Source organism: Morone saxatilis, unplaced genomic scaffold (assembly GCF_004916995.1).
Source record: "Morone saxatilis isolate NCDOM2014 unplaced genomic scaffold, NCSU_SB_2.0 Contig23, whole genome shotgun sequence".
Taxonomy (NCBI): Eukaryota; Metazoa; Chordata; class Actinopteri; family Moronidae; genus Morone; species Morone saxatilis.
The window spans coordinates 19,746,588-19,764,942 of NW_023339796.1; the positions used below are offsets into that span (position 1 = coordinate 19,746,588).

At 40.8% G+C, this 18,355-nt stretch overlaps 1 protein-coding gene across 1 annotated transcript; it reads left to right on the forward strand.

Moving 5' to 3' along the window:
- The first annotated feature begins 11,259 nt into the window (after window positions 1-11,259).
- On the forward strand, window positions 11,260-13,400 carry si:ch211-119o8.4 (neuropeptide CCHamide-2 receptor). The gene is made up of 3 exons (XM_035670897.1): window positions 11,260-11,666; window positions 12,732-13,008; window positions 13,161-13,400. The coding sequence occupies exons 1-3, from the start codon at window positions 11,260-11,262 to the stop codon at window positions 13,398-13,400; spliced, it is 924 nt and encodes a 307-aa protein (XP_035526790.1).
- Window positions 13,401-18,355: the final 4,955 nt, after the last annotated feature.

Consider the following 18,355-nt stretch of genomic DNA (forward strand, 5'->3'; position numbering starts at 1 on the left):
TGGGATTTACTGCTTGTATAATATCTGCTGTTGTTAGCTCTGTCAAATCTAGGAAAATAACTCGTGGCTTGGAGTTGTTAACTACATATTTTTAAAGGAATAGTTGGACATTTTAAGGATTGCACAAATTACCTTTTTTACAGTAACGTAACATATGGAACAGGACCCACAACCTATTGGGAAGTCACTGGCCTGAGCCAAAATACAGTTTCAGCACATAACTCCCTGTTAAACCACATTTTTTTTAACATTTAGGTTGTGTGTATTACCAATAAGCAATACAAGAAGTTAGTGAGGGATTGAGGTGGTGGTAGACAGATTTGTTTACCTTGGGACAGAGGCTAGTAAGCAGTTTCTCCCAGCTTTCAGTCTTTATGCTGAGCTAGGTTAACCGCCTCTTGGCTGGAGCTTCATATTAAAAACAATAGTTTATATATGAAGCCATTGCATGCAAATGTTAGCTTAGCTTTCAACCTTATGACTGTTGTATGAAACCTTTCATACACCAGTCATAAGGAGGGCATGACACAACAAAGAACAGTATTCATGTCTCAGAGGACTGATCACGTCTGACAGGAAATTAAAAACCTGAGAAAAACATTGGCTAAAACTTGATTCAAAACTGTGTCTAAAGAAGGCCCAGATAAGCATTTAAGTCTAATGGTGACACAGATGTCTCTTTACTACTTGGTGATATGATGACTCCAGATCCCTTTTGAGCGACTGTTTCTGTTTCTGAGCAGCAGATGGCAGCAGAGACTGACTCTTCCAGCCTGAAACTGCCTGCTTACGGTTCCAGTGACACATCGTGATGCACTGTCTGACTGACACTACCATAATCATAGATCTTAGCAGCAGTTGCTGCAATAATGAAGGCAGAATATGCATGATGATACAACTGTTGTGATGTTGATTTTTGCAGATTAGATCAGCCCTTAATTGACAGTATAAACATGCTAATAAATGACTCCTGCCTCTGGCATATAAACAGCAGATTAGGCCCATACTGTAGGTGCTGCATGCTCTCTGGCATGCGCATGGCTCAGGGACACAGGTGAGATCAGGCTTGGATGACTTTGTCAGCTTTTCCAAACAATGATGAGCCTGTCTGTCTTGTGAAAATGAGAAGCTTTTAATTCCCTCCATCCAGTCACCTGATCTGCCACGCTGCCAGGACAGACTACAGCCAGGGGTGTTGCATTCACATTCACTGGGTCACCGGATAAGCTCGGTTAATTCTCGCTCAGTCTTTCCATCCTCACACAGTCCCACACACCATATGCTCAGCTGAATGTTTCATTGCGGTACATGTAAACCTACACGCTTAACAAAACCAAGTGTACATGCACATTATTATCAGAGGGTATTCCAGCTCATTCATCTTGATGCATATCAGATGGTGTGAGGTGTGCACCGAGTAATCTGCATGTTTCTAAACTCTCTCATTCATCTATGTCTGCAGTATTTGTGCAGAAGTGTGTGTTCCTCTGAATGTGTGTGTGTATTGAATGTGTTCAGCACCAGCAGATGGGTCACCAGCAAGCCACTTGACTCGCTGTGTCAACAGTGGAGGGCTAGTAATGAGTTTATATGAGCCAGTGTGCTCCAATGTGCACCTACTGAGCAGCACAAAACCTGGTGCCAGAGCAGGAGCAGGACACATGGAGGGTACCACTGTGCGTATGGCGTTAAGAAATTAAATAATAACACCAGGGGAAAAGAAGGGATATAAGCTTGGTGTAACCATGCCAAAATTCCTATTTCCTAGTTTACCTGTATACAAGCAGTGTGTATTCCTCTACTCAGAGCTTGTAACCACTCATTTAAGCAAGTTGTATTTGCTATGAAAGACCCAAATCACACATAAAGGGAGTGGACTTGGACTATTAGGTTCCCTATTTACCAGCACTGTAGCACTCGAGTCCAGTCTCATAAGTTTTTTTCTGTTGTCTCCGACTTAATTCTGAATTCCAAATATTCTAGTTGGTCTTAACCAAGTCCAGCAATATATGTGTTTGTTTGCCTTCTTAAAAAACAAAACAAACAAACATTGATGACTTGTGCTTCTTCAGAACACGGGTATTGGTCTAATTGAAAATCCATCCAGAACAGGCATAGTTACCTTGTTACGTAACCATGGTTACCAGGTGGCAAATCAATGTCACTTGCAATCCTATGCCTGAATGCCAAAACTCATCTCATACGCAATGACAAAAACATTCTTTTTCTTGTCTCTGTCTTCACTCTGTCTCTCTCATTTGGACTCGGTCTTGACTCAGATTCAAATAGTCCTTTGCGGGTTCTTGGATATGTCTGGCGGCCAGCGTGGGAGAAAGCAGTGAGTTTTTAAGGAAGGTGTGCTATGCAACTAGCGCTATCTGCTATTCATGTTTTTAGTGGTTATTAATTTCATGCGGGGTCCATTTGATGCAGTAGAACAAGTATGGTGGCGGTGAAGATGCAATCAACATCCGATGCTCACAGAAGCTACTTCACAACTGTTATTTAAACTTCGTTGTGTCCTATCAATGTGAAAAGACACGCCAGCGTCTGATCTGCAGAAAATAAGATAAATATATGGTGTGATTAACAAGCGAATGAACATTAGCCAGCCTAGACAATTCGGCCTGCCCAACATATTCTAAAAGTAGAGGCGGTAACAGAGAGTCTAGTAAATGGACTTGAATATCTTCCATACTTCCGTGACCTTATTGCGTTGTAGATGTGAGCGGAGTGGGTTAGGTCAGTCTTAGTCAGGGTAGCAGAGAAGCATGTCGGAAGACTGAACCTATTGGCTCCTCATGTGTCAGCTATCTGGTGCACAACAAGCTGTGACAGACCAACTACTAACCAGAACTCCAAATTTCACTGTTTTTGTTTGTGTCGCTTGAGCAGCTGTGCTTTTTAATCTTCTTGTAGCAATTGGTGCAGTGGGAAGAAAAAATAAGCTTGAGGTCAAGCAAAATAGTCTGCAGCCTGTTTAAGGACTGGGGAAGTAGAGCAGTGTTTGTCATAGAAAAGCAAACTAAGAATGCTTTTTTATCATTTTTATGTGTACAGATCAGACCAACAGATGATACCTCTAATTATCTCTAAATGTAAGGACTATAACAAATAACAGACTGGCAAACCTGAACATTGTTCTTCTCTCTGAATATATTATTAAGTTAGGCTTGCAGATGGTTCTAGACCTTGGAAACTGCGGCTGACAAAACGATGTTCACTCAAGGTCAACTAACTTTGAGCTTTCAACCATGTTGAACGGTCTTCATCAGCAGATTGAGTTGGCTCGGCTGTAAAGTATTAAGTTTGTTTAAAAGTGATGTGCACATATTTTACAATGTGTGAATCATTTGTGCAAATGTACTACAATCTGTCACTGTATTCTACTGACTCACTGACTTGGATTTGATTTGGGACTTTCTCACCTTCCCAGATCCTGAAGTAACATCTTAAAAATTACTTATTTTGTCCACCAACACAGATATTAAATTTACATCGTCCTAGGAACCGTCCTATATTCTGCTTGATGAATATCTTACAATGATTAAAAGATTAACAAAACTGTTGTTGATCAATTAATGAATGAATCAAGTACCTTGGAATGACAGGCTTGTCTTAGTTATTGGTACCTTAGGCAGTTACCTACCTTTGCTTAATGGTAAAGCCATTTAATGTAGACCTCATAGCTCATCATAGCTTAAAATGCCAGTTAGCAGCATTTATTTGTAGAGGCCTGGAAATGAATACTCTGATATGTGGGTTAAAGGGTAGTCTACAGCAGATTAAATAGCAGTAGTCTCACAAACACAATCAAACTGCATAAACAAAGACCAACAACACAGTTAAACTGAGTCTCGGTTTGATCCCCACTGTGCTGTAAATCAGTTAAAAGGCAACTACCGGAGCTTCAAGTGAACCAGTAAACCCATAAACTTTACTGCTTCCATTTTCCTGCCATAACTCAGGTTAACACCTTTATTCCTCCTTTAAAAGAATGAATATGACGCAAAACAGTGCCACACACTTGGATTCCTCTGACTCCATCCTGAACCCCGCACGACTCAGACAGCTCCCACCGACGCAGCTGTCGCTGTGTTTTTCCTCTCAGGTTCATGAAAGGCTTCTATTCAGTTTGCATCCATCTTTACGATCTGAGGAGGCGTGTTTGACACTTTCCACACAGGCCTCGGTGGAAGCAGTCATTCATCCTCCCTCCTGCCTTCCTCATCTCTGCATCTGTCTTGTTCTTAATGCTCTCTCACCCTATTCCTCCCCAGCTCTCTCTCTCTCTCTCTCCTCTCTCATATTACCTGTATGTTTCCTGGAACAAGTGAGTCTCGTAATACCCACTGCCAGCAATTGTGGAGATAAGCCGTGTGTGCATGCTAGGTGTTTGATTTGCCCATAGGTTTCCAGTGGTGTTTGTGTTTCTCTGTTTAGGTGTGGTTGTGTCAGTGTTTGTGTGAGTGAAAAAGAAAGTGATAGTGAGGTCAGTGTTGGAGGAGCTGAGGCAGTGTTAGGTTTAGTGGGAGTGAGATATTTTCTAGACAACAGATACCTAGAGGGAGAGAGGCCGACTGAGGTAACCAAGCCACAGGGAGGAGGTCAATTTTCTAACATGCAGCAGTAACGTTGTATAATAAAGCTACACTACATGGCCAAACGTATGAGGACATCCACCGTATGTGATTCTTAGCCATGCTAGTGGTGTGACTCTCAGTTTGGTTGGTCCACCACTTTGGTCCACACTGAAATATCTCAACAACTATTGGATGGTTTGTTCTGAAATTTCGTACAGATGCTCGTGTTCCTCAGAGGGTGAATCCCTGTAGAGTGCTGCAGGAATGAGTCCTAAAACCCAGAAATGGGTCAATCAAGTCAATGGGTTTTTAGTTAGATCATTGAAATATGGTCTGTGGTGACCTCAAAAAATGTCTATGTTTTGGTCTAAAAGGCGGTTGCTAGCAGGTGACTAAATGAGATTACAGAGGTTAATGCGAACTAGTGGTGGTGCTATGAATCATGCAACAGTGCTGTAGTTCATTTATAGCCTAATGGCAATTGATTACCTTTCAAAAATCATAGTGGTGTTAATATGTAAAGATTATCTTGCTGAAAAAAATGTGCCAGTATCATACACTTTTCTTTGCCACAGAGTTTATATTCCATCCAATCCAATGGAAAAATCCCATTGGCTTTTTATTAAAGGAACCACGGGCGATGCTAACTTCTGGGTTAGCCTAGCATACATCTTCCCTATGACTCTATGACTTCGGAGATCTCGTGACTTTTCCTCTAGTGCCACCAGCAGGTCAAAGCTTTCACTTACCAAGTGAAATATCTTGCCATCTACCTGATGAATCGGTACAGTTGTTTTTGCAGACATTCATGGTCCCCAGAGGATGGATCCTAATGACTTTAGTGATTGAGGTTAGGGTTAGGACTTTCTCTCTTTCACCACTTTGACATTCACATTTGTGGTTTTGAGTGAAATGTCTCAACAACCAGGACAGTTGGTACACACATTCATGTCCCCCTGAGGATGAATTGAGGATTAGATTACTGACATCATTTAGTGGCCATTATTGTGTAACATTTCAATTTTGTACAATACCTTGATTTATAATGCTAAACTACAATGTGAACATGGTAGATGATTGGCCACAGGGCCCATAGAAGTGATTTGTGATGAGATGATTTGTTCATCATCTCATTGATATAGTCAGCAGCTCCCTGGGTTGACACCTTTTCTCATTATCCCAACACTTCGTGTTTAGAGAGAAAGAGTGCAGACTCCCTCTCTTTCTCATCGTGTGTGTGTGTGTGTGTGCGCGCATGGTGTTTCGGTGGTGTGTGTGTGTGTGTGAAGTCAAGAGGAGGAGGAGGGGACACAGGGAGGACCGCAGGTGTGTGTCCTCTCTTTCTCCTCTCTATACAGTACATCAGCTGATGGTGAGCGGAGGGCTTTTCCTTTGAGCAGGTCGGTCTTCATAGTAAGTGAGGCACATACATTTAACCTCTTTATATTTCCCTGTGGCTCTGCACACATTTCTCTGACCGCTGCCTTTGCTTTTTTTACACTCTACATTCAGTCCACACCTGGGTCAGACAGTTACTGCACAAAATTCTTGGCTTCTGTTTTAACCCACTTAAAGTGTGACTTTATTGTGTTACTCTGGTATGATAAAAACTTAACTTTTTGATATTTTCACTTGATTCACTGATTAAATGATTGTGTTACACATCTTTGACACTGATGTACACTGGTGCACTTATTCATATTAAAATGTGCGATTTAAATCTAGATAAGGCTGTCCTGGCACATATGAATGTGATTAAGTGATTATGATGTGACTGGGTACTAGTTATATAATTTCCCTGACGTGGGTATTTGCGCTGAGGAAGATTTAGTGCTGGGTTGAAATTTTGCCAATAAAGCCTGAGGGAGGTCTGATTCCAGTGTGGAACTTTTCTATTGTATTTTTATTGATCATTATATCCTGCATCTCGTCCACTAAAGATTTGTCGCTGTTCCCACAAATACCTTTGACAATGATTGCATTAGCCAGTGTAGTTGAGCTGCTTATTTAAGGACAAATGAAAAAGGACAACTGAATAAAACATTTGTTGTGGAAAGGGTAATATCACATTGACTGTCATAAAGAACTTGAATCAAATCTTGTACCTAGCAGTGATATACAGAGCTACCATTAGCATGTTAAGATGCTCACAATGATAAACAAACTTAGTATTAGTAAGCTTATTAAGCAGGTGCACCATCTTAGTTTAACATGTTAAAGGTTCAGTGTGGAACATTTAGGAGGCTCTAGAATGGAGTATTTATAGGTATGTTTTCATTAGTGTCTAATAACCTGAAAACGAGAATTGTTGTGTTTTTGTTACCCAAGAATTAGCCAATTTTATCTACAGAAGAAGTGGGTCCTCTTCTACCACCATGTCCGCCATGTTGAACCTCCAGAATGGACAAACCAAACATTGACTCTATAAAGAGCCTGTCACGTTTTTGCCAGTTTTGCAGCCTCTATAGCCCTACATGCTTGGTACATTGTACTACACCCTGGTCCTTTAACATGCTAATGTTTACTAATTAGCACTAAGTACAGCTGAGGCTGATGGGAATATCATTTTGTGGGTATTTGGTCAGGAACCAAAGAATTGGACTATTTTGGTCTCATGGTAGCGTCAGATGAAAAGAAAGAGGATCACCAAAGTCGTTAGGATTCATCCTCTTGGAACAATCTGTACCAAATTTCACAGCAATCCAGTCAATTGCTCAACAATAGTTGTTGAGATATTTCAGTCTGGAGTTGGACCCTCTGACTGAACAACTGACAACCAACATTATCTTTGTAGGGTGGCTTCCTCCTGGTCATAGATTCACCCCTGGAAGTCCATTGAAGGAATACATGCCATTCTTCCAAAAAATATCCACTAATTTGTTCTTTTGATGACCGATGGTGGTGGAGAGCTCCAAAATCTCCCATAGGCGATCAATTGATTTTAGATCTGGTGACTGTGAAGGCCAGATGATTGATACTATTTGTGTATGCATCAAACTATCAAATGACCCCTAGTGCCTTGTATGCGGGTGTGGCACTAAAGTGGCTAAAGGGGGCTCAGTTGTATTTTTTGCCCCTGCTTTTTAAGCTTTTTTTTTTAGCAAAATCAACAAAATGATTGGCTTCTGTACTTGTTACTATCAGGCTGTGCAGTCCATAGTACTGAAGCAAAGTGGAGGAGATCAATAGACAGACAGGACACATCATTGGTTTCTTCACCTGCTTGCTTTACCTGAACGCTTTGTGATTCTCCCATTGCAGCAATCTACTGACAGAAGGCAAACGACAGGGAAGTGAAGGGTCAGCTGTTACCTGCCTTCTCCTGCTGATTCTGTTCATAAATTAAAAAAATATTTAGCACTCTGCCAGTGATACATTCTTATGTGAGGGCTTTGATTATTAATGTTTTCTTTCATTTTGAATCAGTAGCCTTATGTTGTTGCTATTCAGCCTTTTCTGAAACTATTGCATTGTTAAATCTATTCTATATCATTTTAGGAAAAAAACAGCCCCCTCAGTCACTCATCCTGGCGCCTGGCCTGCTTGTATGGAAGCATCTGCTGTCCTAGTTTCACCACACATTCATTCAAGTTTTTCCTTTAATGTGTCATCCATCTGTATTTCTAAATTCAATTTTGTGATTTTGAGTTAAATGTCAACCATCGTGTGAATTTCCAGGACATTCGGTACACACATTAATGTCCTCCTGAGGATGAACTGTAAAAACTTTGGTGATCATTCTTCTTTAATTTGTCACCCATCTGCCTCTCTAAATTACATTTTGTGGTAAATCAACCTGAGTTTCTCCTCTGAAAACCACAGCCTGGATTAATTGATTTTCATGCTACAGATGTATGTAAATCCATACTGTGGCCAAGGAGCGAAAGTGGTTGGACTGAAAATAGCCCGCAGCCAGTCACAACTTCTAAACCAGTGAATCAGTTCAGCTGGAGGTCAGTGTGTCTAAAATGAAACACAATTAGTTTAGCCTTGTGTTGCTCATTTCATGTCTCTGTACTCTGTAGCCCGTCACTTCTGTGTTCTTGGCTGTCTCTCCTCATCTGTCACGTTACATCTTTCCCTTTTAGCCCTTTTCCACTACTGCTCTTTACTCCTTATTCAGCTGCTGCTGAACTAATTAAACCAGAGTGACAAGAAAAATATAAATACTACGAAGCTCTGTTGTCAGCCTCTGTGTTATTAAATTTGTGAAGTCAAAATAGTAAGGCTGGAAGCAGATTGCTAATTTGTTATTTCCCCTCAAATAAATTATTTCCCCTCCAATCACGCTCATATACAGCCTGTATTCAACGACTGTTATTAGTTAGTGATTACTCTGTTCAAAACACCAACCAAGCTGCCTCGATGACCTTTTTGCTTTGCGTGTAAAGCGCACAGTATCACCCACCCCCAAAGATTAAATTTGGACAGGGATGTTAAGCTTGAGTGAGATACTGCATGAAAGGGACAGATGGATGAAGGAATGAACAAACGTTTGTTCATTTGTTCGTCCATCTGTCCCTCACACGCAGTATCACGGACACAGTTCATCAGGTTTGGACAAAAGTGGGAGTAATGATGCATCCCACCACCACACTCTTGATAATGTCACAATTAACACAGTGAATGGTTAAAGAGCGTATCTGTGGTGCAAAAAGTAAATACTAATGGTTTTTATAATGGTTTTCATAACAATTACTATTGTCAGAAGTAGAAAATAGTAGTACATCTACTCAACTACAGTACTAAATCACAGTTTCGAGGTACTTGTATTTTACTTCTTCTACGTTTACACTACAGGGAAATATTGCACTTTTTTACTTCAGATGAAGTGTTCACACAACATGTGATAAGTTTAAACATGATATGACAAACAGCATTATAATAAAGTAGTGTAGTGCTGCAGAGATGCCCTAGCAAATCTTGTTCTCCAGATCTCCAGATCTCCAGATCTCCAGAGTTGTTTGGTACAACTAATTGTGATTCACTAATTGTGATTCATGCAAATGCAATATCTGTCAAAATAATTGCAATACGATATTTTTTTTACATATCGTGCAGCCCTAATTATTGATTAAACTACCGAACAGTAATAAAGTAGTAAATAAAAATTCCACCTCGACCAACTGCAACATTAAAGTACTGCTTACACATTAATATATTTATTATTTATGTATTCATCTGTAATAACTACTGAAGGTGTTCTGTAATTATGTCTCCATGTAATAGTTTTTAATGGCAGTGGCGAAGTCTGTCATTCCCTGGCAAATCCCTGCTGGATTTAGATGATGTACCTAAACCTGACGGATTTACAGGAAAACAATGTATGCATGTAATCCAGTGCAATGTAATCTCATTGATATCGGCCTCCTACTGCTTCATATATAAAGTGTTTAGCTGGCAAAACACAGTGCGGCTATTACTGTGAAGCAGCCACAGGAAACAGGTAAAAGTTTTTAGAAATGTGAAGATCAACCTCAAATGCCTGTGCATTTACTATATAGCACATTTGTAAGTGTTGAACAAAACGTGTCAAAGTAAAAACTGGATGTGCGTCTAGACATTTTAAATGCCTACGTCTAACTCCCAGGGTGTTTAAAAAGCCTTCAGTTTAATCCATCTTCAAAGTGTTGTGGTTTGTTTTGTTGAGGATGTTCCGGGGGGAATGCAGCTGAATCGATCCACGAAGCCACCCGCACCACTGCTGAAATCCAGCGCTATCTTCCTGTTTGTGCATTTGGAGTTCAACGATCAAGGCAAATGTTGGACTTTCTGCTCAGACATTGATGTAAAATCAATTATTCAGGGAACCTTCCCAAATGTCAGTGCGTAGGTAGCCGAGTCATCTCTTAAACAGCAAATAAAAATGTCTTGTTTACTTATGGGGATAAGTGGTTAGTTTATTTGCAGGGCTTCGCTCTGGTCAACCGCCTGCTCTTTACCAAAAGACTGCACTTTTCCCTCTGCACTGCTAGTCTGTGTGTATTGTTTATCCCTCTGGAAACAAACAGGCTCCCTTCTTCTGTCTGTGTGATGCATCTGTGCCATGTGCCCGCTGAGGTGAGTTGTCTTCTTTGTGTCATGATGCAGTCGACTTGCTGATGTCATCAAGTGTTGCCTAAATCTCCCAAGAGAGACGAGGGGGGCTAGAGCGTTTCGTCTGAATCATCAGGCTTGTCAGTCACAGGAGGAGCCTGGTAAGCTCTGAACTGCAGGTGATTTGGGACCCACGGAGCGCCGGCAACTATTATAAACATGAATAATACATAGATGCTTGATTATTAAAATTAGTTTACATCACTGTAATCACCCTGCGTGTCACCCTAAATTCCTGATTTTGTCTACCTTTCTCTCACAGTGGTTGGTAATTCCCCTCACCTCTGAATATCCTTTTCTTTATTACTCCTTCCCTTTCTCATCATCTCTGCTCTGCTCCTGTCTCATCCCATTTGTATTTTCTCTTATTGTATCTTGCACTTTCTCCTCTTGACCCCGAGATCACCTTCAGCGTATCCATTCCCTTCATCTGGTCTTTCCCTCTTCATCTACAATCCTATTTTGTAGAATTGCTCCAATTTGTTTTTCTGAAGTCCTTATGTACCATCTTCTCTTTCTTTTTTCTTTTCTTTTTTTTACAATTTTGTGCCATCATACCTGACAGATCCTCGCCTGTACCATGCCTGCCATAGTCAACCTCCTTTTTAACGTTGTCTCCACCAACACCACCATCTCCTTCTCCGTGGTGCTGCCCATGGTCAGCCTGGTCTCTCTTGTGGTGGGAGTTGGAGGTCACCTCCTGCTGTGGCTGGTGCTGGTGAGGAACCCTCGCAGTCGCTCCAAGCCCAGCTCCGTCCTGCTCCTCAACCTCAGCCTGGCAGACCTGGGCGCCCTGCTCACCCTGCCCTGTGTCCTTCTGAGTGCCAGTTTCCAGAACTGGCAGCTTGGTGGTGGGACCTGCGTCCTCCTGGGGTTCACGACTTCAGTGACAGTGGGAGTGGAGATCTTCAGCCTGGCGGCGTATTCGGTGCTAAGGTATCGCATCGTTGCTCCCCGGATGAGACCGCCTGCTAGCCTGACACAAGTGTGAGTATTACTTTGCGAGGGTTAACTACAAAGTCAGCTAACAACAAGCTCACAATGCGTAGAGTGATAAAACAACAACATTCAGTGTCAGGCCGATCTGCTCCCACAAATGGGCTTTTCTCTTTCTGTTATGATGTTTCTGTCTGATATAAATCTCTGGATAGATTGCCCACAAGCCTCTCCTCTATTGTCTTGGTTACTAGGGTGATAAATCCTGCCCTTTCTATGATTGCATATGCTTTCTCCTCATTGGGAACTATTGAAAAAAGATGCTGGTACTCAGAAAAAAACATTGTTCTTAAAAAATAATGATATATTATTTGTCTTTTGTTAATTTTTAAAAGTCCAGTGTGTAACATTTAGGAAGATCTATTGTTAGAAGTGGAATATAATATTCATAAGTATGTTTCCATTAGTGTATAAGCACCTCATATAGGAATCATTATGTTTTTTTTACTTTAGAATGAGAAGTTTTTCTCCACAGATGCCATCTTGAACTGCCATGTTTCCAGTAGGCCCAGAAGCAGGACAAACCAAACCTGGCTCCAGATAGGCCCTTTGTGTATTTGTTTCTAAATAGTCTATCCACACACTTTACAACCTCTCATACCCAGGTCGTCAAATACTGATGCCAGCTGTGTCTCCAGTAGGAACAAATGGTCTTGAGACTGAAAGCTTTATACTTTAAAAGAGTATCCCAGTGATTTGGCATTACACTCCTCATACTCATGATGTTCAACAATATGTATTTTATTTTTAATCCATGCATTTTTTTTTCTTGTCAAAAACCTGAGCCTACATTACCTACAATGCAACTCCACCACAAACAGTTTTGCTGGAGATTCTGGTGTGTTAGGTTGGTAGCGTATAATGTAGTAGCGCCTAATGTAGACTTGAGCCTTAAGCAAAGTAAATAATATTAATACCATCAAATCAAACTGTCACTTTTCTTCCCATCAGATCCTGGTCCATGTATTCTTGCAGAATATAAGTGACCTATTTCTTCTAGCACAGATGTGATCCTCCTGCACAACAAATAAACCTATCTGTCTTCCTCTTTCACAGGTTATGCACTGTTGTAGCCATTTGGCTGGTCTCAGTAGCCATGGCATTACCCAAGGTCACCTACATCAACTTTGACGGGGGTTGCACATGGGCAGTGAGCCGCAACGAGTGGCTGTTATTCCTAGTTCCTGCCTTCCTGGTTTATTATGTTGCCCCTCTCTTCTGTATTGCTGTCAACTGTGGCCTCATCATATCTCACCTCCATGGCTGCAGGGGTACTCTGGCCGCCGACAGGCGCAACAAGAAAGCTACCGCTCTGCTGATTGGTTCAACACTGGTTTTTGCAATTAGCTGGTTGCCATATTATGCACTTGAGTTTGTCAATGTCATGTCCCCTTATGTTAGCTCAGAAGCATCTCCCATTAGTAGATTTGGGCGTAAGCTTTCTTCAACTTTGTCTCCATCATATTTGTCCTCACCTGGGCCAAGGGAGGAAAAAACAAGGGTGTCTTTGATGTGGGAGGTGGCATCCCTGACAGCCATTTTGTTGGTGTGTCTGGCTCCATGCTGGAACCCGCCACTGTACTTCCTGTTGTCACGCCCAGCTGTACGGCAGCTCCGAGCTCTGCTGCCTTCCTTCGTCCACAAGCACTTGGGAAAAAAACGTGTGCAGCGCTGGCGTATTGCTCCTGCTCCTCCCCCACGCCTGCCACACCCTCAGCCGCCTGAACTTACTCACCAAACTCTGACACACGGACTGACTCAGTGAAATTAGCACACACACAGCTGTGCTCACTCACATATCCCCATGACACGGCTATTCATATTTGCCAACACAAGGAACATTGTTCATCAAAATACATGAGTCACAACATGCTTTATGTACGCATGCTATTGTGTTTGTTTAAATGCTTATGTGGTCATAGCCATGTCCCCTTTGCTTTTGTAACATAACAGTAAATGTATTAAAATGCTCCAGGCAACAGTGTGTGAGCCTCTCAGATATATGACAGTGTATCATAAACACAGTGCATTATGTGCCATAAAAACACAAGGTTTATATTCCTCATCACAATTCCAGAGTCACTGAGCAACTGACTGTCCTGGCAGTATGAAGCTTGCAGCGGAGGAGAGCCTCCAATTAAAAAACATTTAAGAGAACATTATGTGGCAAAACAAAGGCGTTTCTGTTTATATCAAAGAGTACATTACTGTTTAGAAATCCAGGTCACTGAACTTAAAGAGACGTGTTTAGAGCTCCCACGCGGGACCTGAACAAATCTTAACAGCCTTTTTCAGGGACTGAGGGACGTCTGCTAAGCCCACATTGACTGACATGAACCATCCAAGCAAACCAGATTCCCCATGGAGCTTTTAATATGCCATCTCTGAACCGCAGTCTGATAAGTATGATATATAGCATGTGCACTGTATGAACAGAGCTATGTCTGCTTCAAGAGCCTCTGTAAGATGTTACATTGCATCTAGATTACGACTAGTAATACAACCTTGTAACCCTATTACTAAGCCGGCTGAGCAAAAACACCAGGGACACAGTGCGCCGTGCCTGCCTCGCTGCAAAGCTCTTGGTTGGTTATCTAAATTCAATGTCATCTTAATAACCTGGTGAAAAGAGGCCTCTTTGACTTATGAGAAGTATTAATAAAAGCTGACTTGTTTTGTTCGGGAAAGTGCTTATTAAATAGGGATTTGACACAAGGGATGTGTGAAGATGACTGCACTGGAAAATAACATCTTAACAAGTGGAGACATCTGGAGTGGTTTAATATCCCAATGTAAAGGCTGTGTCAAGTACTTGCAGCGGTCAGGAGCTTTGTTTTACAAATTGGCTAAGGACAAGTAATTGGATTTCTTTGTTGTCAGGCTATTCATACTGCGAGATGTAAAGCAGTGATTTAAATGTATTGGGATGTTGGAATCATTTGAGCTGCCCTAAAATATTAATGTTATGGGTTTGTTTTGCAACTAAAATGGAAATTGCTCAATTTTTTAATCTAACACACACAAGCATATTTAATAAAGTAAGAGTTCAGCATCTTTCTTGCTGAGAGTTGGATAACAAGATTGGTACCACACTCTCATATCTGTGCGCTGAATATGGAGCTATAGCCAGCAGTCGGTTAGCTTAGCTTAGCATAAAGACTGGAACCAGGGTGAAGGGTTAAGGTTAGGTGAAAGGGTTAGGGTTCAGGTTAAGGTTAAGCTAATCAGACTCCAAAGGTAACAAAATCTGCCAGATTTACAAGCACCTCTCGTCGTTCACTAATTAATAAGTAACTTCCTTTAGTCTCTGTTGGTTGCCTGCATACGCGGATTTTGGTTCCACCTCATTTCCTGTCTGTATGCTAAGCTAAACTAGCCGGCTGCTGGCTGTAGCTTAATATTTAGCATACAGATACGTTTGTCAAAGGTATATCCATAAACACCTTCTGTATGTAAATAATAGCTATCTAAGACTGATCTTCTATACATCAATTTTCACATGCTCATAGTAGTAATACTTTATTTGCAACAGTTTCATTTCACAATAATACACATAGTTACGACTGTTCCACTGTGATTGTACCTTATATGATTGCATATGACAAATAAACTTGATTGATTGATTGATGATGATTAATAAAGTAATCTATGACCTTGCGGGTATCATCTTATTGGCAGACATAAATCCTACCTCGGTTACCTCTTGACCTCCTGACATCTCCCATACTGCACCACTTCACATTCTAATGACAGATCGGAGTGTTTCCATTAGCAGGGAGTGGGCTGCTTTTTGAAGATACCGTCTTGGTGGCTAATGAGAGCACTTATCTCTGTCATCTGTCTGCACTGTGATCCTCTCACACGGTGCAAGGCACTAGCGAGCTCTGATGTCCTGATGAGACTTAATTAAGTCTGCAGATTAGTGAAAGCTTAAAGTATAAGTCATGCTCAGCAGGCCCATTGAGAGGATCCTTCCCAGTGTTTACTGAGGCCCTGACGTGTCTGGAGGCCTGTTGTAGTTTTTGAAAACCTTGTGAGATCAGCCAGCTAAGAACAGCGGAGAGCAGAATGTGCTGCAAAGTAAGGCTGAAAGGAGATTAATAACCAAGAGATTCAGGAGATGGTTATTATAACACAAGGCGCTTCTCATCATCTAGATGGGCATTTTGAAGAGGTATTGATTCTTTGAAAGTAACACTTTGCACTTAATGGCCTTAAGAGGATGGCAGGTCTCTCACTGTCATTGAACAGTATTTAAATCCCACAGGAAGCATCTGTTTATTAAAAAGAGCTATAGACGAGTAGTGATAGTGAAATAAGCCTTTAGCCAAGGAAGCATGTTCACACAGCATGATCGATTCCCAGCAATATGCCCACGATTGAATGTGTAAAATTAGAAATAGGCAGGAGGAACATAAGCTACCTTGTGATTATTAATCTGTGTGAATGCATATTTCATCTGACACAATTTTTTTTTTCTTTCTCATTTTTTCTCAAAAAAAAAATCTCACTTTCTCAAGTTTTTTGATTACTAGCTTTGGTTAAAATGAGTTACAAACCTGATTAAGGATGTTTCCTCCTTTTAGACTAAATAAACCATCCATTGTTTTGGTTTCCACCAACTCAAGGAAATACCTGGCTCTTTAGCTGCTAAATGCTCGATATGTTCATCAGCTAGTCAATAACTTCTTCTGCCATTTGGTGGTAGGCGGCTAGCTTACAGTGGGTTTAACAGAGATTTTTTGTCATGTGAACCATTGACATTATAGAAATATTGATAAATGTAATATGAAATACACGTCTGCAATGTTTGACATGGTGACTGCAGACAAACTGCTTGTTTGGTCTCCTTGTGTTAAAGGACCAGTGTGTAGGATTTAGTGGAGTCCAGCAGTGACATTGCAGATTGCAACCAACCGATGTGCTCTGCTGTCCCTCTGTAGATAAAAACGGCTAATTTTAAGATAACCAAAACACAGTTGTTATTTTCAGCAGATTATACACTAATGACAACATACCTATGAATATTTCATTTTAGCCGATAGATCCTCCTAAATGTTACACACTGGACCTTTAAACTATTATTATTATAATATTTCTAAAGCACACTGTGAGATAGAGCTGTAGGTTTATAAAAATAACTTTGTAATTTTTGCTGAAACTTTTCACTTTATCTGTGAAAACTTTAGGTTCCTTTGGCTCCTCCTAATACATCTTACGGTATTTGCAGCATCTTGCCTGAAAAAAAATAACCAATCACAGATGATAATTGATTCGTCTGTATTTGATGACATGGGAATGAGACTCAACAATCAACAGTCTTCAAGCCACCAACCCAAAGTGTCTTTCTATCTCTCCCAGCTCTGACTGGTTGTTTTCCTTCAGGCCCGGTAGATTCTTGAAACGTCCATTAGCAGCACTAGGAGGAACCAGAGGAACCAGATTATTTTACAGACGATCTGTCTCGTGTACTACTTTCAGGATATAATAAAACTATGACAATAGTATAATATAGCTTATTATATAATATACATATAATATATAATAAAAGTATTTATCTCGGGTCACCAAAAGTAGTTTTGACTTAATCTATTGATTCTTTTAACTTATTGAGTTATTCATTCAAGGCAGTGGCTACCACATTGAAAGACATTGAATATTCACACTGCAACTCATTGAAAGTCATCATAAATAACAGAGGTCTGAGTTAGAGAGTGAACCGGCCTTTCTTAACATTACTGGCAAGTAGCATTTTACTGTGTCTGGCCTGTAAATTGGAACTTGCAGACCAAAACTGTAAGGGGGGAGCCATTCATGCTGGATTTATTTCATATTAAAGATGGTTGATATGAGCGTTCTACTTGCAAACATCAATCAGGTCAGCTTCAAGGTGGTACAGTGATTGGACACTAACATTCTGTATATTTAACACAGCAGGTGAGTAATAATAGGTTTTGTAACATGCATGGCAAGAGGCAAAAGCCCTCTTAATTCCAGGTTTGGAAGAATGACACACAGTGAAGAAGGGAGATATGACAAACAGAAGGTAACAGAAAGCATTACATTTTTTTTTATGTTTAACAGTAGTGCAGGCATAACCTTGGCTTGGAGACTAACAACATTAAAACTGTACCACCATCGACAAGGACATCACTAAAAGCAACACTACATGCGTCACTGATGAGGAAGCTTTTGTATTTATGCATCTGAGAACCTTTTGCTTATCTGCCAATCAGTTTACAATATATAATATAACTTTTGAAAGCACAGAACGGAAGACGATTTTCTTCAAATTTCGAGCAGTGAACTGGAGTGAAAGCAGCTTTGAAACTCTGAGACAGAGTGTGACGGAGAGACTTGTTATGTTATGGGAAGTTGGTTTTATTTCTTACATATTTGACAGATATGATCTGGGGCTGAGATGTTGTCAGTCCAAGAGGGGTTTTGTAAATAAATTGAACCAATGAATTTTCCGAGCAAGATTGCCAGTTAGCTAATGCACACAGTCACAGAGGGTGTTGCACTGGCAGCACTGGTGATGGACTTGAAAGCTGAGTGGTACAATACATCAGATCTCTCAGAAAGCATCCTTTGCTGCAAACTGCCCTTTTTTGGTAAATGGTAAATGGACCTGTACTTGTATAGCGCCTTTCTAGTCTTCCGACCAGTCAAAGCGCTTT